Raw genomic sequence first — 24,937 nt, 5'->3', positions numbered from 1 at the left:
GAGGCCATGGGCAGATGCTTGCAGCCTCTGCTGGCTTCAGAAAGCCCTCTGGAGGCGATGAGCATAGCTCTGGTTGCCTTTGGAAAGTTCAAGTGGGGCCAGATCTGGCTCAACGTGGGTCTGGGGGACCTGGATTGAACCAAATTTGCAGATATAAAATCCATGGATGAACAGACTCCACCTATATTTTTTTTTTACTTCATTTCCACTAGGTGCCTGCAATGCTCATAGCAAATCGTACCCACACCATTTCCAGCCATGCTTCTGGGAGCTTGTCCAAGGTTCTGACCCGTCTGTTTTTGTGGTGCAGGTGCATTTTGGAGAATGCAAACTTTCCTTGAATGAGCAATATTGCAGTCTCAATACAGTTTATATACTGTATATGAAATGCCAATGGTTTACGGTCAGCAGATGGAACGTGAGGTTTGTCCACTGCGGTCTGCGGCTCATGTATCAACAGCGCTGTGGGAAAATATTTGAACAATACAAGGGCAGCAAGGTCACCATGACACCCTTTGCAAACAGAAGTTCAATCTCTCAGTACATAAAGATCTGTTGTAAGCGTTTGCCTTGCAAGCCAAAGAGCAACAACATATCTTTACGTCTTGCTCCTTCTCTCCTTATCTGCCTCGCAGACAAATGCCAAGCACCTTCTTTTCCTTGTGATATTTTGCTACAGTTTTCTTGTGTAGTGACATCCTTCTTCCTAATCTCAAGGTGGAGGAATTCTAACCAAATATAGCCCAGGCTCCTAATTTGGTAGAATACCGCAGAAGCAGGTCAATAAACACCCACAACCGACAGCTTTAAAAAGCCCGGTGCTACACGCAGCTCTATTTTTACAGAGCTTGGCAACGAGAGAAGGCAAGTTTGCAAAAGAAGCAGGCAAAACAAAAGGAAGAAGAGGAGGAGGCTTGGAAGAGTCGTGTGTTCATAGAGAAACTATATCCAGCTTTGTTAACCTAACATAGGAAGCTGCCTTCTATGAAAGAGTACTGATCCATCTAGGACAGGGGTGCCCAAACCCCAGCCCTGGGGCCACTTGCAGCCCTTGAGGCCTCTCAGTGCAGCCCTTAGGGAGCCCCCAGTCTCCAATGAGCCTCTGGGCCTCTGGAGATTTGTTGGAGTCCACTTTGGCCCGACGCAACTGCTCTCAGCATGAGGACGACTCTTTGATCTCTCGCATGAGCTGTGGGATGAGGGCTCCCTCCACTGCTTGCTGTTTCACATCTGTGATGCAGCAGCGGCAGCAAAGGAAAGGCCAGCCTTGCTTGGTGCAAGGCCTTGTACAGGCCTTGAGCTATCGCAAGACTTTCATTCATTCATATAAGTTCATCTTTAATATATTCATTTATGTAAACTTATGTAAATGTATTCAAATTTTAAATGTAAATTAATTCTTTTTTTCCCCCTGGCCCCTGACACAGTGTGAAAGAGCTGATATGGCCCTCCTGCCAAAAACTTTGGACACCCCTGATCTAGGACACTGAGGTCCTCACTGTCTGTGACAGCTCTCCAGGGCTTCAGATGGGGGGGTCTCTTCCAGCCCTATCTGGAGATGGAATTAAATCTGGAATTGTCTCTGTGCAAAGCATTTGTTCTCTACTGAACTACAGCTTCCCCACAAAATTCTGCACCCACTGAAGCCACCTTGTCTGGTGTCAAATCATTGATCCATCCAGGGCTAGTGTCAGGGTGTGCCAAGTCCTGGGATAAGATCTAGTTCTGGACCCCTGCAAACATGTGCATGTATACCCCACCATGCCTTGCTTCACCAAGTCATCCTTTCTTGGATACTTCCCCCCCTTCCCAGTAGTCAAGAGGGAGGGCTCCTAGGAGAGCCCCATTGGCTGCTGTGTGACTCATGGCAGCCTAGAACTTCAGCAGGAAAATCTACTTGTGCATAGGGTTAAGAAAATCTAAAGTCACACCAGAGCTCTCCTACTCAGTTCTCCTGCAGAATTGTCCAACTCAATTACTATGTGTCATGTGGCAACCAATGATGTAGAATGAATCATCCTTGCAGGGTAATTTGCCTGCAGTGGGCCTTGATGGTTCAACCTCAAGTTCTAGCTTAGTGTTGCCTGCACTGGCTGGCTATAGCTCTCCAGAATTTCAGACAGGCAGGACCAGCTTTAAGCCAGGTGGACCAATTGCTTCCTATTGGTCCTGCGCCTAATTTGAAATTAAACTTTTATTTAATTTCAAATAAAAAATGAAATTAATTATTTTTACTAAATCTTTTCACAGTCACTCAAACAAGTGATTGTGTAACTATTTGCTTTTCAAAGGTCATCGACACATTTTGTTTGTTTACTTGTAAGCTTCCGTGTATGCAATTTTATATTGCATAGCATGCATTTTATATTAAAATGTCCCTAGATCCATTTGGTTCATTAACTCACATGCACTTTTTAAGTGCGCATTTTAATTGCTTTCCATTCTACCATAAAGTCTGTAATACATTTTATTTATATCTCTAAGGTTCTACAGACTTTGGCTGTGAACCTAGGGCCCTGCAAGAATGGTTCCAGTTGGGCCCTGCAGCTCCTAAGGCCAGCCCTACAGAGAGCCCTTGCTCCTGTCCCTCTAACACAGTGATTTTCAATCTTTTTTGTCTCATGGCACACTGACAAAGTACTGAAATTGCCAAGGCGCACCATCAGTTTTTGGAAAATTGACAAGGCACACCATGCTGTCAGTGGGGGGCTCATATCTCCCAATGGTCCTATTAAAAAATGACCCTCCACAAAACTCCCGTGGCACACCTGGGGACCATTCGCGGCACACCAGTGTGCCACGGCACAGTGGTTGAAAATGGCTGCTCTAACAACTGGAGCCAGATCTTGGAGAAGTCCTGTTGTGCAGAATGCGTTGGATGAGTGCCATGAAGCAAATCCCCCAATAAATACTTGCATTACATGGTTTACAGCAATGAATATTTAGTTACGGATAACACAGTTGCTTTGTGAGCCTCCCCAGAAGTGTTCTCAGTTGAAAGTCATTTGGAGATGTTCATGTTAGCACTGTAGCAAATGGATAAATTTCCTACCAGCTTACTGGGAGCTGGTGGTGCTGCTCTTATCACATACCTTGCACAATTGAAGCAATCAGCCTGAACCCAGCCCTGCAACTCCCCTCTGAGGTTTTCTTGCCTTGAAGTGTATCTTAACATATTTTCAGCACATGGGTGGAGCAGGACTGGCACCTCCAGACAGCAAGCCAGAGTAAGTAATAACACAGCCGCGGCTGTGAGTGTTCAGAGTAATTATAGCCCACTGAAAAAAGCCTCTTCTCGTAAGTTCTGTGCTGTGCCAGAGCCCACTAGTAGGCTGTGATGATCAGCTAGTGCACTTGGGGAAATAAATAAAATGGTGAGAGGCTCCTCTGAGCCCAAAGTATCCAGCTAAGGAAGAGGCTGCCCGGTGTGCCTGGTGCAGTTTTCTGATCAGGCTCTCATCCCCCATTAGCTTACTGCACAGGAGATTCCGGTAGGCAGAGGGGGTGCAAAGCACTAAGTTTTGTAGGTGCCTGAATGTGCCACACAAGTGGCCCTTTCCCTCCCCTTCGGAGCTATTCTGGGCGGTGGGAGCAAAATGGAGGCAAATGCCAGAGAAGACCAAGAGAAAAGGTGAATGCCTCTGTTTTGCTCCCCCTCAGCCCCAAATGGCTCCGAAGGGGAGGGGCCGCTTGCACGGCACATTCAGTTGCCAGCAAAACTTAGTGCTTTGCATCCCCTCTACCTACGCCACTGCAGGTAGGGAACAGGCAAGGCAGGTTTGAGCCCTGCTAGAGAACTCTGAGCTGAAGCTTATCTTAAAGGACATTGACAGCTCAGTGGCAAAGCATCAGCACTGCATGCAGAACATCTAGAGTCGCCACAGGTCTCTCCTACTCAACCCACCTGCAGAATTGCCGTAAACTTCTTGGCCAGGGGTGTCAAACTCATTTCATATAAGGGGCCGAATAGCATTCATGGTGCCTGCTGAAGGCCAGAAGTGACATCGTTAAGCAGGAAGTGATGTCATTAAGCAGGTGATACCCATAAATAAGCACTTCGTTCTCACTTAGGAACTGATTAGCTGCAAATGACAGAAGAGAAAATGTGCATATCTTGTTCCTGATTTCAAGATATGAGAGAGACCAATTATCACTCTGGAAGAGACCAGTTATAGCGGGAGGGCTGAGAAACGGCTTCTGGTGGCCGCATCTGGCCTGCTGGCCTTATGTTTGACACCCCTGTTTTAGGCTAGTATGAGTCTTTTGGCAGTCAATGATGTGGAGCAGATTCTCTCTGCAGGGCTCTTTGGGTGCTGGGTGCCCCTGACATTTTCCCCACCAGGCCCAACCACTGGTAAGTGCTGCCAGTGTGGACAATCCTGAGCTAGATAGGCCAGTTGGCTGACTCAGTGGACAACAGTTTAATATGTAATGTGTATGGGTGTATCAGTCATTCTTGATACACCAGACACAGCAGAATTACTTAGCCTCAGAGTAACCTGCCTCTTGCACCTGGGCTGTCTTCCTTCCAATCAGCAGACATGCTGGGGCTGGTGTCCAAAGAGAATCATGGGAGGGAGATGTTATTCTGTCATTCCCAACTCTTACCTACTCTATAGATCTGTTCACGTAGGGTTGTCGGTTGCCAAATCTGACAGCAGCTGTTTCCGGAGGCATTTTCCCAACGTGATGTAATGTAGGAAATTCTGGGAAGCCCTGTGAAAAGTAATATTGCAATGTAGTCACCTAGAGATGCATACCGATTCTTGGAGAGTCCAGGACAATCTTGGAGAATCGAAAACCCAATTTTCAGATGTGCCTTCAATTTTCAAGTGTTTTGGTTTTTGGAAGGTTGGGCAAACAGTGGCTTATTCTCTAGTTTAAAAAAAAAAAGAGGGGTGCACTGATAACAGAAAAGACATAGAGGGCACAGTCCTAACCCCTTATGTCAGTGCTTTCCAGCACTAGCATATCAGTGCCAATGGGACATGTGCTACATCCTGCAGTTGGGTGTCACTGCAGTTTGAGGCCTCCTCAAAGTAAGGGAATGTTTGTTCCCTTATCTCAGAGCTGCATTGCCCTTATGTCAGTGCTGGAAAGAATGAATGACTTCTAAATGAATCAGGGAAGTGTGGACCCTAAAATCCAGTGTCCAAACTGCTTGCCCCATTACTATACAACTCCTTTTGAAATAATTCTTCTTTTGAAATAATTCTGCTAACTGCACTCTTAAGCTAAGGTGATGGGCAACCCTAAATTCCTCAGCACCGATTCAGTGGGGCAAATGCAGCTTGTGCTGTATCCTGCAGGGGAATTTTGCAGTCTAGAGGTCTCCTCAAGGTAAGCTGACATTGCCCTGGGGAAAGCTCTAGCCAATGCAGTGGGTCTACTTGGACCTGCGCCAAACTGTTGGTGCAGATCTGATTGGATCTGTGTCAGCAGATCAGGCCCTGAAAGGAGGATAGGATACAGTGTGTGCTTCTGCTGCCATTTTTACTCCAGGATCCTCTTGGAATAATGCTATCTGATGACATAGTATTATTCACCCAGCATCCTGGATGGAAATTCAAAGCATTCAGCTGTTAAAAAGAATGCCACATCACTAATGCACCTGCAGCTATCACAAAAGAGGCAGTGGGGGAAAGCAGTTGGACAGCTTTCTGCAGTCAGCCAGTGGTAAGGTACCCCAAAAACTTACTCAGAATTTCTCTGGGCTGCCCCATCAAAATAGCCTCTGGTTCTCCTGTCTCTTTCCAGAATTTGCCTGCCAACCAAAATTTGAGCTGGGAAATTCATCAGAGAGAATTTTCCGCTCAGTATGAGGTGTAGATGGAACTGACAAAGGAGTTGTGTGATACAGGGAAATCGGGAGGAAGGGATGGAACAGAACTCTGGCTGCGAAGCTGAGATAAGCCTCTGTTTTGGCACCTAGCAAAATGGGGGCTCCCATAAGCTGAACATGTGGAGATGGGGAGAGGGGCAATGGCAACACCAGACTAAAAAAACATATATTGAGGGCTCAGAAGGGGCAAAGAGCATTTCCGGGGAGGGCAAACATCCCACATTGGATTTCTAAAAGAAAAATAATGGTGCATTAACATTCACATTCTAAACAAGTGGAAATGAGCCCCCGAGAAATGTATCTCTCTGTTATATATATTTGTTATTTTATTTGTACTGATGGACAGTATTAAATAACAGCACTCTGAAATTGTAAAAGCACTTTTTCTTCAAGTCATCACAGGGGTCCAGCAATGGGGTGGCAATGCCAGCGGATTAGTTAGTTGTTAGGGGGGGCTTGCCCCCTGACACTGCCTGTAGTCTGGGTCAGGGCCAGTGGCCACACTGACATTGGTTGTGAGCAGTAGGAGCTGGTCTGTTTTCCCTGCTGTGCATTCAGTGAACACACAATTGTGGGGAACGTATGGAGAACTTGGTGCACTTTTGTCCCTTTAACACACAACTACTTGTTGCTGTTGTTGTCAGGCAACATGCATCCAGTATATGCTCAACAATATGAAAAGCTCACCTTCAGACAAAGCAAATCCTAGTAGAGATGTTTGCTGCTTGTATATTTCTCCTGTATTTTGTGGGTGTGGGTGTAGAAGTGTTCATACTGCTGTACATACATATTTATCAAGACCATTGTTCTTGTTTTCTGTCATAGCTATTCAGTGAAAAAATCAGTGGTGCTGAAGGAACAAAACTAGATGATGACTTTCAAGAGATGGAAAGGGTAAGGCAATCTTTGTTCAATGCTCAAGGCTTTGTCTGTTCCCGAATGTGAACTGAGCTGTCAACATTTCATCTGATTCCAGGTGATATATTCCTAACAGGGCTTTGTCATGTTTTGATTGTGAATTTATAGGCCATTCCAGGCTGACTGAATTCAACAAGAGCACTATGAGATTTAGGGCGCAATGCTAACTTGTGCTGGAACAGGCAAGCCAGGAGGCTTGCGCTGTATCCAGTGCAGGATTGTGGCCAGAAGCGGCTTAGCCAGAGGCAAGGGGAAACTTTTCCCCTTACCCCGGGTAAAGGCTGCTGGCACCTATGGGTCTCCTCGGACTTGCGTCACCTCTTGAGGTGGCACAAGTCAGACAAGAGTGGAGCGTTTTGAAGCTGCTTCATTCTCCCCAGGGATGGGGGTTGGGATCTGACATAACTGCCAGATCCCAGCCCCACCTCCCACTGCCCACCCTCCCTTGGGGCTGCCCATCGCCCTCCCTTCCCCCGCCCAGGACCACCTCCCTCTCTCTCCCTCCCGGCCTCCCCCACACCTACCTGTCACCCTTGCGTTGGCTCATCTGAGCCTACACAAGGAGCCGGGAGGAAGCCAGCATGGAGGCCTCTGTCGGCCTCCGCAGGCTGGTGCTTCTGGGAGTGCTGGCCTGGCTTCCTCCCAGGGAGGAGCAAACGTGCTTTATGGTTTGCTATACCCTAACATCATGGTTAGGATTGTGCCCTTAGACAATGCCACAGCATCAATTGCTAACCTAGATAGCAAACCTTGACACTGGTTTGCTAAAAAGAGGTCAACCCTTTTGAAGAACTGAACAACTTTCTTTGCCCAGCAACAACTGGGGAAGACATTTGATTCTTCCTGGGATGTGAATGGGACACTTAAGGGCACAATCCTAACCAACTTTCTAGCACCGAAATAAGGGCAATGCAACTCCAAGGAAGGGAACAAACATTGCCTTACCTTGAGGATGCCTCTGTGACTGGTCCTCAACCCCAAGATGCAGCACATGTCCCACTGGCACAGCTATGCCAGTGTCGGAAAGTTGATTAGCCCTTAAAAACTTACTGTTCAAGACCTTCAGTTTCTCCTTTTCTACAAAATTGCAAACAGGCAAATTTAGCTTCCTAAAACCAAATTTCTCTCTTCCAAATGTGTCTGGTTAATTTCATGATATCAGCACTGTGTAGTGGATACAAGATCACAGTAAAAATTATGATTACTATTTTATTATTTATCATATTTAGCACCATCTTTGCACATGGTGCTTTTCAAAGAAGATATTCCCTGCCCCAGGAGGCTTACAATCTAGAATGACAAGGTAATGATAATTTAACTTTGGTTGGCCTACCCTCTATTAACTATTAGTAATAATCTGGAAAAATATGTGTGGCTGTATTTGAGTGGCTGTGGTTAATTTGGAAAAAAAAACCTGAATTTGAATCCAACTGGGGGGTGAAAGGTGATATGATAAATATATTTTAAGCACTCATTTTAGGAAATCAACATCTAATAACAAATGTTGATTTCCTAAAATGAGTGCTTAGAGAGCTGATCCTTCAACCATACATCCTTACCACCTTTTCCAAGGGCTCAAGCATGTACTTCCTTTTAATTTTCCTTTGGATACCTTCCACCGTGATTTCCAGAGAATGAATACTGGCTTTTTTGTGTCACATTTGTAGAGATCCAGGCGATGGTATGCATTGTTGGTGAGGGTAATAGTTACCTTTAAAAGCTTATTAATGTTTTTCTTGCAGAAAATTGATGTCACCAACAAAGCGGTGTTGGAACTTCTGTCCAAAGCCACTGAATATCTCCAACCTAATCCGGGTAAATAAAAATCTAAGAGTTCCTTCAAAGCTTTTTTGTGAACCCAGCTATCTGATCTGTACCATTCATTTATGAATGAAGACCTTAATTGACCTGCTTTCCCCCTGGAAACTGAGGAGCTGTGGTTGCTGACAGAAGTTAAAGTTATACGTAGATAATGGTGGAAGCTTAATGCTGGCTGCCTGCAACAGCATCTGTACAATATGGCTAGATGCTGCAGTGCTGGAAAAAGTCTAATTTTCTTACCTATTCATAGCTTCCCTAATAGGGAAATCTAATTTTTAATTCTGTCTAGGACTTGAAGTAGGTTTATACAATCAGATTTTACAATGCATTATAGAACCTGTCAACTGAGCACATCAGAGAAGAAACAGTGATTTCATTCCCTTAACTTAAGGAGGCCTCTATGACAGCCCCCCTACTGTAGTGTGCAGCACATGCCCTGTTGGCATGGCTGCACCAGTGCTGGAAAACTGGATAGGATTTGGCCCTTAGCATAATCTGCGCATTTTTTAGTGTACAGAAAGGTCACGTGCAGCCTAATAATAAATTGCATTCCCCCTAACTCCAGTGGCACACTTGCAGAGCATTCATGGCACACCAATGTTTTGCGCATATCAGTGTTCAAGTGGTGATCCAGGATCTCAGAATACCACCCTCTCAGTTGTATGCCTCCCCCCGCTAGGGGCCTTGGAGGGCCAGGAAGGCTCCAAAGATTTTCTGAGGCTTCTTGGGGGCCTTTAATGCCCACTTCTGGTTTTCAGTGAAAACCAGAAGTGACATTTTAAGACCCTTAGAAGGCCTTTAGTGGGATTGAAAGCTTCCCTGGCTCTCAAAAGGCCTTCTAAGGGCCTTAAAACCAAAAGGGCCTTTTCACTGAAAACCGGAAGTGGGCATTAAAGGCCCTCAAGAAGCCTCAGAAGGTCTTAATAGGGCCGCAGAGGCCTTGTGCAGCCTTCCTGTGGAGAAGATAGGAAGACGGCAGCCACGGGGGTCTCAGGGCAGCGCTGCCACCTCCAGAGGTGTGGTGCCCAGGGAATTTACCCCCTTCCCCCCCCAGTACACCATGGCAATGTGCCATGGCACACAGTTAGATAATCACTGGCTCAGAGAATTCTACACATGCATTTGAAAGTGCATTTGGGAGAAAATGCGTAAAATATTTGTAGAATAACTACAAGCATTACCTACTGGGGACATTTCCCTGAACATTTTCCATAGCAACTTGCCCTTTGAATCTAACCTCATTGTAGCAAATGTTGATCTTAAATATTTTTTGTGGCTATGAAACAATGTATGCATTACTGCCTCTTGGATTCGTCTACGTCATCATCTGCCCACTTCATCTTCTTTTGTGGGTGTGACAATAGTAGCTGACTGCCTAATTCACAAAGCGCATGTTGAGAAGGGAGAAAGGAGGGAATTAGTCGTGAGTCATTCCTTAGACTTTACCATTGCAGATGGAGAACAAATGGTATTCAGAGCAGGATGTTCGCGGCAGCCCTTCTTCTGGTAGAAAGGTCTGCTCTGACCAGCATGGCTTGATCATACATAGTTGACCTACTCAGAACACCCACTGGCAGTGATGCAATTTGAAATAATAATTCTTAGCATTTATACTGCACTTCCCCTAAGTGCTAAAAGCATTAACTTGGTATTCCTTATAACCAGCCTGTGTGCAATCTGTGCTAAACTCCCCCAAAATTTAAATTCTGCAGCATGGAAATCATAGCCCGGTGCCATCACCAAATAGAATTATGCAATGCAGGTACATTGATGCATACTAAATTCAACAGCATGTTTTTTCTTTTGCCCAACTCTGCCTTGTTACTGCATTTACTCAGATATGTGTTGTTGTTTTTTTATTTCATTTCTGGGCACCTAAATTGCATGTTCAAGGCAGGGACATGTATAGTGGGGGGATTTCTTGTTAAGCAGATAAAATTTCTCAGAACCAAATGTACAACCATGTGCATCTCAGACTGTTGGTCTGGAGTAGATGAGAGTCACTGTAAAGAGCCTGGAAGAGGAAATGGAGTCAAGGAGCCAGGATTTTCCAGTGAAAAGAGGCTTTATTAAAGAAAAATGAGTAAACAGTCAGCTTTGCTGATTACATTCCTGGAAGTTAGGGCAGTATTATTTCTCCAGTGCAAAGCTATGGAGATAATACAAGTATGTATCTTGTCCTTTCTTGTACATTTCCCTCCCTTCATGCCCCCCCTCTCTTTTTAAGCATACAGGGCCAAGTTGGGAATGCTAAACACTGTGTCCAAGATCCGAGGACAAGTTAAAGCCACAGGATATCCACAGACAGAGGGCCTTCTTGGCGACTGCATGCTCCGGTATGGGAGAGAACTTGGAGAGGAGTCTGCATTTGGTGAGCTGGGAGAGCGATGTGATGATGGTTTATTTATGTCCTTGTCTATGTCAGTGTACAGAGTTTCACAGGCAAAAAGGACAGCTTCCTGGCCAAGGAGCCTGTAGTGGGGGAGGCAGCAGAAGGAGGAGAGGCAAGGGAACATGGGAACCCATGTGAGAAGTGGCTGGAGGTTGAGCTGAGTTCTCTCTTCCATTTTTGGGTGGTTATAGAGCAATTTGGGGGCAGGACTGCATTGTGAGCAGGTTGTAACAACATACAACCTTGCAACATATAACCTGAATATATACCAGGAAAGAAACACCCATAATCCAGAGAACAGACAATGTAAACGGAGCTCGTGAATTAAGGGCCCAATCCTATCCAATTTTCCAGTGCTGGTGCAGTTGTGCTGGTGGGATGTGTGCTGCATCCTCTGGCGGAGGAGCAGTCACTGGGGCCTTCTCAAAGTATGGAAATGTGTTCCCTTACCATGGGGCTGCACTGTGGTTACACCAGTGCTCAAAAGTTGGATAGGATTGGGCCCTAATTCACTAGAGTTTGTGTCACCTCCATTATAATAATAAATAATAATATACAGTATTTATATACCGCCTTTCTTGGTCTTTATTCAAGACTTTATTCAAGGCGGTTTACACAGGCAGGCTTATTAAATCCACGCAGGGATTTTTACAAATTGAAAGAAGGTTCTCTCTTTCAAGAACCACCACATTCAAGCTGTTACACTCCGATCTGGTTTAACATTCTGGCCTCCATCCTCCCACGCTCCGAGCAGATGGAACAGCTCAGCTGCAGCTTGCCAGCTGCTTCAAGGTCGCACGGTGCCGGTGGCCTCGAACTGGCGACCTTGTGGACGTTAATCTTCAGGCAAATGGAGGCTCTACCCTCTAGACCAGACCTCCTGCCCATGATGAACCTGCTCCTGTACCAGACCATTCCAAATAAATGACAATATCATGCACACAGCCTAAATGCAGTGGCATCTCTTGGGTTGGTGTCACCTGCATTCACTTTATTTATTTACTTTAATATATCACAGTACAGGCCACCCCAACAAAATCAGTCACCAACAAAAAACCAGTGGCCAACTTGATGGCACTCACTGAATAAGAGTTCCAGTATGATCTCTGAGACAATGAGAGCTGACTCATGCTATCACCTTATTGGTTTTCTGCTGTGTCATAACACTTCATTGGAACAATCAGTCTCATTGGTCAGTTTTGAGTTTTAAAAATTCCACTTTTTATTACATAAGGCAGTTGTTTTTTCCTTTTCTGGTTTTTTGCCTATGACTTTTGATAGAATACAGGTATTTAAACGATGTATATTTTATTGCATTCTGCATTAAATTCTGCATCGAATGATATATAACATGATAGTAGTATTCTAAAATATCAAGATTTTGCCATTTTTGCCAGTAGTGGTGTCATCCCCCAAGTGTGTAACCCAGTGTGGTCTTGAACCCCCTGCACCCCACTAGCGACACTACTACCTAGATGTTTTGGGTGAGGAGGGTGTTGCATTTAGTGACATGAGTGATGCATTCATGTCATTTCTTCTCATAAGGCACTGCACTGATTGATGTGGGGGAAAGCATGAAGCAGATGGCTGAAATAAAAGATTCCCTGGACATCAATGTCAAGCAAAACTTCATTGACCCTCTGCAGTTGTTGCAAGACAAAGACTTAAAAGAGATTGGGGTGAGTTTTCCACCAGATAGATGCATTTTGATAGTCTGAAAGCTCTTCTTTCTCCTCTTCCTCCAGATTAACTTTTAAGCACCTTCATTTCCATTGCTATTTGTTTGGAGCAGGGGGTCTCCAAACCCTGGTCCATGGGCCCTCTGGTGGATTTCATCTAACCTTTGCGGTTCCCCAGTGTCTTGGAGCTAAAGCAGCTCAAAAGATGCTCTTCTGGGTTTTCCAGCATGGCTATATAGCACGTTCAGCCACTAGAGGTGCTGAATGTAATGCAGTGTAATGGAAATAAATTATTCCATTACATTGCATTACATTCAGCACCTCTAGTGGCTGAATAAGATATATACCAATGCTGAGAGACATGGAATATAAATATAAAATTAATGTCTACATTAAACTTATATGGAGCAGAAACTGAGACAAAAAAAGTTTGTGTTGTAGGTTGCTTGATGCTTTTTTAAAATCCATTCCCCCTCTTCCTGTGCAAGTCAATTTTGTCCTCTACTCCCCTCCTCCTTCTACCCCCACCCACTTATTGTATTCAATCACTCTTAGCAGGTTGCTTCTTCATGTATTTATTCTTTATTTTCCGGCCCTCGACACCGTGTCAGATATGTGATGCGGCCCTCATACTGAAAAGTTTGAAAAGACCCCTGGTTTGGAGCAATGGCAGCACCTTCCCTCTTGAAGCCCAAGGGGAGAGTCGCTTCCTTTCACAACTAACTATCCCTCTCCTCCTCTTCCCAACTCCCAGGGAACATTAGCTACCAAAGGAGAAATAGAACAATCATAGATAGACGTGTCTTGATAAGAAGATACGGTTGCTCTTCCCACTACAGTCCTCTCCAGTTTTTTCTGTTTGTTTCCTGAGGAACTGTCAGCAGTGCTCAAAATATGAGGGGAAAGCCCAATTTGACATTCATGAGAATGACCCCATTTTTTCCCCCATCACAACCCAGTGAGGTAGGTTAGGCTGAGAGCGTGAGTGACCTAAGGTTCAGCAGGAAAATTAGATGGTTCACAATGGAGAAGGCAAATGGAAACTGGAAAGGCAAGGAAACTACCTTACCCAGGGTCTTCTCTGCCTGCAGTCCTAACCACCCTTTCCTCAGAATAAGCCCCATTGAACAAAATAGGACTTACCTCTGAGTAGTTAGGATTGTGCCCACAGTAGAGATACCATGCGTAACCATGATTCACACAAACTGTGGCTTGCAAGCCCCATTTCAAGCCATGATTTCACATCCTAGTTTGTATTCAGTACTTAGCTATGCTTTAGGTGTAAACCATGGTTCAGAAAAATGAAACGTAGTTAACTATTATGTCTGCATAGAGTTATTGAATATTAACTGCCACACTGTTGAAAAGAGTGAGAGAGAGCAGCTGAACCTGATGGAGTGCCAAGATACAAAGGAAAACCATATTTTGGCAGACTCCTGCCGTTGATTTGGACAGTCTTTTCACGTTGAGCAAAGTATCTAGCATGTAAGGATTTATTGCTGAGCAATATTGGGAGTGTTCACAGATGCTGGATTTTTTCCCCTTTTTTTCTGTTTTGGCCTGCATAATTCCACATGCCTTCTGTAAATGCATCCATCAGTATAATCATATTCTTAACAAAAAACATACTTGCAAAACGCTCTCCCCACTCATTGGGGGCTCCTGGCTGTTTGATCTAACAACTTGATTTCTTTCTTTTTCAACAGCACCATCTGAAGAAACTGGAAGGCCGGCGTTTGGATTACGATTACAAAAAGAAGCGTCTGGGGAAAATTCCAGATGAGGAGGTTAAACAAGCTGTGGAAAAGTTTGAGGAGTCCAAAGAGCTGGCAGAAAGAAGCATGTTCAACTTTCTTGAAAATGATGTAAGCATCTCCCACTGCTCGAGGTCTTTGAAAGTGCAAGGCAGACCTGTGTGCGTGTAGGGCGGGGACAGGGTACATTAGCGCTGCATTAAAATGATTTCATCCGATGACAGATTGGGTAACGGGGCTGTTACATTACATCAGCTACTTTCCTTTGCAGCTCCAAGTACAGAGCTGATGATAACGTAGAACTCTATAATATATTGTTATACTCCTTCAGTCTTCGCCATACGGCGTCGGCACAACACGGGAAGCAGCAGTTTACCGGTTATAAGTCTTCGCTCGATTGGTGTAGAGCGTGACGCCAGGGGCTGCTTCCGACGGTGGGAGAGATCATTGCATCTCATTGGGCAGCTACCGCCCGCCTTAAGCTGGGCAGTCCCCAGCCAGTAAGGTGTTGCCTCGCCACAGTCCGTTAACCTCATGGGGTGCATGGGGTTTAGGGTGAAAACCGACAAGCGGATCGACAACTCTGCACCATGCAACAGAAAACAGAAAACTCCTGCCCTAAAACTGGGCACCTGGAACGTAAGGACAATGACACCCGGTTTCTCTGATGACCTGCAAGAAATAGACGACGCACGCAAAACAGCTGTCGTCGACATGGAGCTGAGCAGACTGCAGATGGACATCGTCGCCCTTCATGAGACAAGGCTGCCAGATTCCGGATCTGTCAAGGAGAGAAATTTCTCATTTTTCTGGCAGGGAAAACCACCAAACGAAACCAGGGAACATGGTGTTGGCTTTGCGGTCAGAAATACCCTGCTGGAATCCATCATCCCACCTACTGTGGGAAGTGAAAGAATTTTGTCCCTGCAGCTCCAGTCATCAGCAGGACTTGTCACACTCATCAGTGCTTATGCACTGACTCTGCCGTCTCCAGCAGAAGCCAAAGACAAATTCTACGATGACCTGGCCACCACTATCAAGAAGATCCCTGTAAAAGAGCTATTGTTCATCTTCTGCAATTTCAATGCTAGAGTTGGTGCTGATCACAGTTCGTGGCCCACTTGCTTAGGTCAGTTCGGCACTGGGAAGATGAATGAAAATGGCCAACGCCTGCTAGAGTTTTGCTGTTATCACGGTCTCTGTGTCAGCAACACGTTCTTCAACACAAAGCCCCAACATAGAGTCTCTTGGAGACACCCAAGATCAAAGCACTGGCACCAGCTCAACCTGATTCTCTCCAGACGCTCCAGTCTTCCCAGCATCAAGATCACACGCAGTTATCACAGTGCTGCCTGTGACACTGACCACTCCCTGGTGTGCAGCAGAGTGAAACTGCAAGCAAAGCAACTATATCACACGAAAAAGGAAGGAAGACCTTGCATTGATACCAGCAAGATCCAGGATCAGAGGAAAGTGGAGGAATTTGCACGAGCACTTGAGGAATCTCTTCCAGGCCTGGCCGATGCAAACGCATCCAACAGATGGGAACATTTCAAGAATACCGTTTACAACACTGCCTTGTCCATATTTGGCAAGAAGACCAACAAGATGGCAGACTGTTTTGAAGCACACTCTGAGGAGTTGACACCAGTCATTGAGGAAAAGAGGAGAGCTCAAGCAGCATACAAGGCCTGTCCCAGTGAGCGCAACCTGCAGGTCCTCCGAGCTGCTCGCAGCAAAGTCCAGCAGACTGCCAGGAGATGTGCTAACGACTACTGGCTCCAGCTCTGTTCCAAGATACAGATAGCAGCTGACACGGGCAACATCAAGGGGATGTATGATGGTATCAAGCAGGCCCTAGGACCAACATAGAAGAAAATTGCCCCTCTGAAGTCTGCAGCAGGCGAGGTCATCCAGGATCGGGCGCAGCAGATGGAACACTGGGTGCAGCACTACTCTGAGCTATATTCCAGAGAAAATGTAGTCACCGAAGAAGCGCTGAACAACATTGAGTGCCTGCCTGTGTTGGAGGAGCTTGACAGTGAACCAACCCTAGAAGAACTTCACGTGGCCTTGGACTCCCTTGCCTTTGGCAAGGCACCAGGAAAAGACAGCATCCCTGCTGAAGTCCTAAAATGCTGCAAAGAGATCATTGTCACTGAGCTGCATGAAATCCTCTGTCTTTGCTGGAGAGAAGGTGGAGTACCTCAAGATATGAGGGATGCAAACATCATCACGCTGTATAAGAACAAAGGCGACAGGGGTGACTGCAACAACTACCGCGGCACCTCTCTCCTTAGCGTAGTAGGAAAGCTGTTTGCCCGAGTTGCACTAAAGAGGCTTCAGGTACTTGCAGAGAGCGTCTATCCAGAATCGCAGTGCGGATTCCGAGTCAACAGGTCCACCACTGATATGGTATTCTCCCTTAGACAACTGCAGGAGAAATGCAGGGAACGACAGCCACTCTTTATAGCCTTCATAGATCTCATGAAGGCTTTCGACCTGGTCAGCAGGGATGGCCTCTTCAAGATTCTCCCCAAGATTGGATGTCCACCCAGGCTCCTCAGCATCATTAGATCTTTCCACAAGGACATGAAAGGCAGTGTTGTCTTCGATAGCTCCACATCAGACCCCTTTGACATCCGAAGCGGAGTGAAGCAGGGCTGTGTTCTTGCGCCAACCTTGTTTGGGATTTTCTTCGCTGTCCTGCTGAAGCATGCCTTTGGAACTGCAACAGAAGGCATCTATCTCCGGACCAGATCAGACGTAAAGCTCTTCAACCTCTCCAGACTGAGAGCAAAGTTCAGCTGAAATGTCTGCGTGACTTCCTCTTTGCTGACGATGCAGCTGTCACTACCCACTCTGCCAAAGATCTCCAGCAGCTCATGGATCATTTTAGCAAGGCCTGCCAAGATTTTGGACTGACGATCAGCCTTAAGAAAACACAGGTCATGGTTCAGGATGTGGACTCACCTCCCTGGATTTCAATTTCTGAGCATGAACTGGAGGTTGTCCATGACTTTCTGGACCTTGGCTCAACGGTCTCCAACACTCTTTTTCTTGATACCGAGCTAAACAAACGCATCGGTAAAGCAGCTACCACATTTTCCAGACTCACAAAGAGAGTCTGGTCCAACAAGAAGCTGACTGAACATACCAAGATCAAAGTCTACAGAGCTTGCGTCCTAAGTACACTTCTGTACTGCAGCGAGTCATGGACTCTTCGCTCACAACAGGAGAGGAAACTGAACACATTCCACATGCGCTGCCTCCGACGCATCCTCGGCATCACCTGGCAGGACAAAGTTCCAAACAACACAGTCCTGGAACGAGCTGGAATCCCTAGCATGTATGCACTGCTGAAACAGAGACGCCTGCGTTGGCTTGGCCATGTCGTGAGAATGGATGATGGCCGGATCGCAAAGGATCTCCTCTATGGAGAACTCGTGCAAGGAAAGCGCCCTACAGGTAGACCACAGCTGCGATATAAGGACATCTGCAAGAGGGATCTGAAGGCCTTAGGAGTGGACCTCAACAAGTGGGAAACCCTGGCCTCTGAGCGGCCCGCTTGGAGGCAGGCTGTGCAGCATGGCCTTTCCCAGTTTGAAGAGACACTTGGCCAACAGTCTGAGGCAAAGAGGCAAAGAAGGAAGGCCCATAGCCAGGGAGACAGACCAGGGACACACTACACTTGCTCCCAGTGTGGAAGGGATTGTCACTCCCGAATCGGCCTTTTCAGCCACACTAGATGCTGTTCCAGAACCACCATCCAGAGCGTGATACCATAGTCTTCCGAGACTGAAGGTTGCCAACACTCCTTCAGTAATCCACAGTTCCACTTGCCAGCATTGCTGTGGCAAGTGTCCTGTTGGTGAGGGTGATGAGAGGGGTTCCTGTCTTCTGCTCCCTCCAAAACGACGTCCCGGCTTTCTGCGGCTCTGGAGGGCAAAGTTAGCACTGCCCCCCTCCCCAGCCTTTTCTTCCCAGTTTGAAGCAGGTGCAGAGTGCGAGAAGATAAGATTGTCTCTGCAGTTGTGTTGGGGTTCTGAGGCCCTCCACAGCTCAGCACAATTGCACCCTGAGGGGAAAGAGGGAATCGTTTCTGACCTCCTATAGAATTGCAGCATCAGATCAGGGCTGCAATCCTGCACACACTTGTCTGGGAATAAGTTCCATTAAACACAGTGAGGCTTACTTCTGAGTAACCATGCTTGGGGCAGTGCTAAACTGAAAGGGTAGTTTCCCCAGCAATTGCCCATTTCAGCTCAGCAAAACCAGCCAAATTGTATAGAACATTATAGACTGGCTTAACAGATACAAAGGGGGCAGAGTTCTGATACCTTTAACCATGGTAAAGAACAGTGATTTTCAGCCTTTTTTGTCTCATAGCACACTGAGAAGGTACTAAAATTATAAAGGCGCACCACCTGTTTTTTGACAATTGTCAAGGCACACAATGCTGCTGGTGGGGGGGGGGTGCTCACATCCCCCAATGGCCCTACTAATAAATGACCCTCCCCCAAACTCCTCCTCCCCCAAACTCCAAACACCTACAAACCATTCTGCCATGGCACAGTGGTTGAAAACAGTTGGTATAGAAGAAGGAATTTTGGCAGGTGCAGTTCAACATGGAAGGATTTAAAAAGCTGCACCTGCTTATACGTTTAACCACTGTATAGAAGAGGGAATTTTGGCCAGTGATTCCCAAACTTTTTTGACTGGCAGCTCTCTTGGTATACTGGGCCATTGGTCACAGCTCCCCATTAGGGCTACAATCCTATACGTTGTATAACGTGGCAGATTTATCAGGAGGATTCTGTGGCTTCCCTGTTTGGTTTCTGTGGCTCCCCAGGGAGCCACGGCTTACAGTTTGGGAACCACTGGTATAGGCATTCCTTTGTATCTGGTAACTCTTAGTTATAGAGCCCTGACCCTTTGCAGATTGTAATATGGAGAGAGGTGGTATAAGCCAGATTCCCTGAAGAATAGTTCAGGACACACCCTCTCCATTTTATTTGGCTGTTGTTGAGACTCAGCGGCCTGTGTAGAAGGTTTCTGTAGCTGTTGATTCTTAACAAAGTTATTAAGTGCTTCGCCTTTTGAGGCTTGCTGTTTGAAGCCTGCATTGAAACATGGTGTCAGCATTCTTGAATGTGCAGTACTGTACAAGACAGAGGAATATTATAGAACTTTCCTTGCTTTTTCTCTCTGGTTTTATATGGATTTAATGACCGCTTTGCCTTGGAGAGAGAAATTGTGTACTGTATTTATATTACTTTAGAAGTGCTGCCACCTAATGGAATAAGTGAGCATTTCCAAAGAGTGGAAATTTAAACACACACACTCTCTTTTGAAATAGTGTAATTCTCTGGTGAGACATGGCCATAGCTAGAGTTTTCTAAAACTTGCCAGTGGCATCCTTCAAACCAGATAGTTTCAGTGTTCTGGGGAGCTTCATACACACTTTTGTGGTATCATTTAGAGCTTGTAAAGTATATTGGCTGAGCCTGAGCTATAAGCCTAGAGGACCTTGGCTGAAATCGTGCAAACTGCATTCTCTTTGCTTTTGGTTGCCTCCTCTAGATAGAGCAAGTTAACCAGCTACTCGTCTTGGTAGAAGCCGCACTAGACTATCACAAGCAGTCCACGGAAATTCTCGAAGACTTGCAAAGCAAGCTACAAAACAGGTAAGAATCATCTGAATTAGTTACATCTTAAAACTGCTTTCTCCTGTCAAAACATCAGGAGGTTTGGGGAAGGACCAATTCTGTTTACAGTATTGTAGAGAATAGGTGTCCCCCAACTTCCAGCTGGGAGTTGCTTATATTTAATTGGAATTCTTTGTAAGTCACCTTGTGCATTTTTATGATGAGGCAAGGGACAAGTACAGTAAACAGATTAATAATAATAATACATGCAAAGTATATGTATTATTGGTTTAAGTATGTGTAAGCCTAGAGGCTTGGAAGGTTGGAATGGGTTTGGAGAAAACAGCAGTTCCTTTAGACACTTTAAAAAAAAATGTCGCTATGTAGAAATTTCATGATCCCTGGCAATTTCCAGGATTCATGTGCATGACTCCTGATTTCTCACTTTCAGGATCAATGTAGCCTCAAGTCATCCTAGACGTGAATTCAAGCCAAAGCCGGTAATAAGAACAACTCTAGAAATCAGCAACGGTCAGCAACACAATGGAATTTCATTCAGGTCATCAATAAAATCATCAGGTGAGTTTGGGACTGTGAAATTTGCACCCCGAGAAACTCAGGACACTGACCCTGAGTTCAGGACAAAGGGTATGGTAGTGGGTTGAAATATGCTAAATGACTGCATCTGATCAGAGCCTCTCGAACAAGTGTGCCCTTGGCTAAATTCTGGGTTAAGATGTGCATCTTCATGCCTGTTGAGAATGGTCTTAGGACCAGACTAGACATGATGACGAAAAGGGGTAGATGCAGAGGCATAACACTCTGTCCTGGCGCCTGGAACAGTGACATCACTATGTCATGAGACATTGTGATGTCCTTTCCAGGTTCTTCTTGGCGGAGGGACAGCTTGCTGTGGTGGCTTGAAGCGGAGCCTCCACAGGAAAACAAACAGGGGCGCAAAGCCACCAGTGCCTCCTCCTCCAGGAAGAACCCAGAGTGACTGCCTTGCACTGCTTGTGGCACAAGGCAGTCACTTCAGGTTCTCTCCAGAGAAGGGAGTGCTGGCGGCTTCGTGCCCCCTGTTCCACCTCCTGTTCCTCCTTCTCTTTGAAGAAGGAATGGGGGCATGAAGCTTGAGGAGCAGTCATGTGCCCCCTTGACATAGCGCCCAGGGCATGTGCCCCTCCGGTTCCGCCCTAGTTACACTTCTGGGTGGATGCACTTTGCAAAGCAGCCACTGGGTGTGTGTGTGTGTGTGTGTGTGTGTGTGTGTGTGTGTGTGAGAGAGAGAGAGAGAGAGAGAGAGAGAGAGAGAGAGAGAGAGAGATTCATCCTGATCAAGACTGTAGCATGCAGGAGGGAAGATTAACTCTTTCTTCCATGTGCCATTTTCCTGACTGTAAAAAAAAGAAAAAAACATACCACACCCCACAACTGTTTGGGTACACATATGTGTTTTTCTACAGTTGAAATTCCGAGGTTTGTCCTGTTTCTGGATCTTGATCAGGGCTAACACAAATGACCCTCTAAGCAGTTTTAGTGGGATTTAAGTCTGGAAAAGCTTAGCAGTAATAGGTACAGTTCCAAGAGAAGTGTAAACAAATCGGGATGGAAGAAGAAAAAAAATCTACCAGATTTGGGGCTGAAACATGAAACTTATTCCCTGTGTTAATTCTCTTAGCCAAACGGCCTAATAATCCATGCCAAGCTAACATTTACCCAATAAACAATTCCCTTAGGAGCGGTATTGGATTTTTCTGTGCCTTGCAGCTGGACAAATGTAGTTCCTGTTGCTGTGGTGTAGCAACTGCATTGACTTTGCCTTGCGTTAAAAGGCCTTGGACTGTGACTGCATTGCACCATTAAGAGGGCTTGTTAAGGAACAATAATGCAGTTTTTATGGACTTTGCTGATTTTCAGAGAGAAGATTGCAGCATTCTGCAATACCAGTTCCAATAAGGAACCAGGCTGTGGCCTGACTGCCTTAACTGGCTTGCAGCACTGTTTCAGTAGCTGCTTGTACTGATGGCTAGGTGGCGATTCTATGTTTCAGAGGCAGAATACTCTATGACAGGGGCGTCCAAACCCTGGCCCTGGGGCCACATGCAGCCCTCAAGGTCTCTCAGTGTGGCCCTCAGGGAGCCCCAGTCTCCAATGAGCCTCTGGCCCTCCAAAGATTTGTTGGAGCCCACACTGGCCCAGCGCAACTAGGCAGCGTGAGGGTGACTGTTTGACCTCTTGCGTGAGCTGTGGGATGAAGGCTTCCTACACTGCTTGCTGTTTCACGTCTGTGATGCAGTAGCAGCAGCAAAGGAAAGGCCAGCCTTGCTTTGTGCAAGGCCTTTTATAGACCTTGATCTATTGCAAGACCTTCATTCATTCATATAAGTTCATCTTTAATATATTCATTTATGTAAACTCGTGTAAATTTATTCAAATTTTAAATGTAAATTAATTCTTTTTTTCCCCGGCCCCCGACACAGTGTCAGAGAGATGATGTGGCCCAACTGCCAAAAACTTTGGACACCCCTTCTCTATGACAGTGATTCTCAACCAGTGGTATAGGTACCACCAATGGTACTTGAGGTGGTGTCTGGTGGTAGTCACAGGACCCCTGGGTACCTGCCACCCGGCAGCGAGAGCAGGAACAAGACGCAACAGACAATGGTACGAGGTTCAGTTCTGCAGGCAGAGCTCCAAAGCATGCTTTTCTGCACTCAAAAAAGCCCTCCTGTCCACCCTGAGCCTCTTATTGGTGTTTGTCATGTCACATCTGGCCTCTCAACCCAGTAGTAACTGATAATGATGTCATCGCCAGTTACTTCCGGTGGAACTTTGGACCGTGTGAAGTGGTACAGCAGAGGACAAACCATGAGAAACACTGCAATCCTCATCAATTTTCCAGCACTGACATAAGGGCAATGCAGCTCCGCGGTAAGGGAACAAACATACCCTTACCTTGAGGAGGACTTCATGACTGCCCCCCCAACTGCAGAATGCAGCACGTGCCCCACTGGCACAGCTATGCAAATGTTGGAAAGTTAGTTAGGATTGGGCCCTGAGTCTGGCTTGCTTTAAAGCCATTTCACAAGATTGCAGCAGTTGCTTTAATTCCTTCATTCCCATTGGACCAAGGAAGGCCTAATTGTAGGTCATTACACAAACACTAGCTCTTGCTTAGGCACCAAGTGACACTGACTTAGGTAGAGGCTGTCACTTAGCATGAGAGCACCTGCCTTTGTCTGCAGATGGTTCCAGGCTCACTCCCAGGGAAAGACCTCTATGCAAATAATGCTCACCAAACCAATGGTCCAATTCAATACAATGCACCTTCCTATGACTTTATTTTCCTTGGCAATTGCTTAGTGACATCATAGCTTCTTGTTTCTTGTTGATGTCAGTTGTGCAGCTTGCTGTATTTTAAAACATTGTTTTTATACTGTTGTCAGATGGACTTTGCCTATTGTGAGCAGGTGGTAGGACTAGATGACCTACAAGATCCCTTCCCTCGTATTCTATGAGTTTGTTTTTAATTGGTTAACGTATCTGTTGCACACTTCCTTTGGCACAAAGGATGGATAAAGATGCATTCAATAACTCCTCTCTCTTTCCCTCTGGAAGGTTCCTCTTTGCACATGGATCAACCTTGCTGCCAAGCCCTGTATGACTTTGAACCAGAAAACGAAGGTGAGCTTGGCTTTAAGGAAGGGGATATCATCACGTTAACCAACCAGATTGACGAGAACTGGTTCGAAGGCATGGTGCACGGCGAATCGGGATTCTTCCCTATCAATTACGTGGAAGTTATTGTGCCGTTACCTCAGTGAGCTTGTCCATGATCTGTCTGTTCAAGCTGCAGCTGCAGTTTTGTGACTGAAATGGGGTCTCTGCCCTCCAAGTGGCTTTTTCGTTCTTGTGGCATTCTGTGAAAGCCTCGCTTTTTTCGACTGACTTTTACTGACTTTTTTTGTATGCATCTCTTTTAAAAAAAAGTATTTATTTTGTATTCATGTAGTTTGTATACAAAAAAAAAAATTTCTTCCACTTTTGTTAAATGAATACACAAAAAACCAGAACAAAAATCAGCCTGACCTAGTTCTTTGCTTTGTGCCTTTAAGATCTCTGTGGGAGTTACTGATAGTTCAACCATTGCTCCAACCTATCCCTCCAAGTGCATTTATTTGCTCCTCTGATACCTGATAGCTAGAGGTGTTTAAAAATGGTATTATTCACCTTACTCAGAAGTAAGCCCATTGTGTTCAGTAAGACTTAGGCTGTAAACCTATCTTACTTATGAGAACAAAACCTCTACTGATAACTCCCACTTGCTCTTTTCTTGGGCTGCAGTGAATTTACTCTTGGGCTCTGTTCTATAAGCTATTGTGAGTAAAGCTAACTGTAAGTAACCAGATGTCATTGGACCATCTGTTATGTTCAATTAACTGTGAAAAAGCTAATCTCTGTTGTGCACTGTACCCTGCCAATGCACAGAGTGGTCGCCTCTTCAGATGTTGCTGTACTACGTACAATGTCACTGTCCACCACTTCTGTTTTACTGACCAAAATGTAATAAATATTGTTGTGGGAAACACTCTTGTGTTTGATGCCTTTGCATCTTGTAACTTGTGTTGTTTCACTGATCACTTCAAAGAAGCCAGTTGTTAGGCAGCTGGCATTTCATTTTTCCAGGGGTTGTAGCTCAGTGACAGCACACCAAAGGCCCCAGGTTCAGCCTCTCACATCTCCAGGTCCGGCTGGGAAAGACCTCCTGGCTGAAGCCCAGAAGAATTGCTGCCATTCCATGCAGATGGTAGTGAGTGACGTGGTCCAATAGCTCTGCTGTGGAGGAAGAGGGACAGTCATTACTACAACAAGTTGATACA

At 45.7% G+C, this 24,937-nt stretch overlaps 1 protein-coding gene across 2 annotated transcripts in view; it reads left to right on the top strand.

The window, feature by feature from the left end:
- Positions 1-24,643, top strand: part of SH3GL3 (SH3 domain containing GRB2 like 3, endophilin A3) — a 43,027-nt gene extending 18,384 nt beyond the window's left edge. For both annotated transcript variants that reach the window (XM_066635394.1, XM_066635393.1), the window contains 8 exons: positions 6,668-6,736; positions 8,503-8,575; positions 10,809-10,952; positions 12,519-12,652; positions 14,359-14,517; positions 19,990-20,093; positions 20,506-20,633; positions 23,676-24,643. In XM_066635394.1, the coding sequence (XP_066491491.1) occupies positions 6,668-6,736; positions 8,503-8,575; positions 10,809-10,952; positions 12,519-12,652; positions 14,359-14,517; positions 19,990-20,093; positions 20,506-20,633; positions 23,676-23,881 (1,017 nt within the window). In that variant the 3' untranslated portion in view covers positions 23,882-24,643. The remainder of the gene's footprint in view (positions 1-6,667; positions 6,737-8,502; positions 8,576-10,808; positions 10,953-12,518; positions 12,653-14,358; positions 14,518-19,989; positions 20,094-20,505; positions 20,634-23,675) is intronic.
- Positions 24,644-24,937: the final 294 nt, after the last annotated feature.

This window comes from Tiliqua scincoides, chromosome 8 (genome assembly GCF_035046505.1).
Source record: "Tiliqua scincoides isolate rTilSci1 chromosome 8, rTilSci1.hap2, whole genome shotgun sequence".
In the NCBI taxonomy this organism is placed as follows: domain Eukaryota; kingdom Metazoa; phylum Chordata; class Lepidosauria; order Squamata; family Scincidae; genus Tiliqua; species Tiliqua scincoides.
Note: the sequence above shows the minus strand (reverse complement) of the source record. Positions and strands in the feature narration are given on the sequence as shown.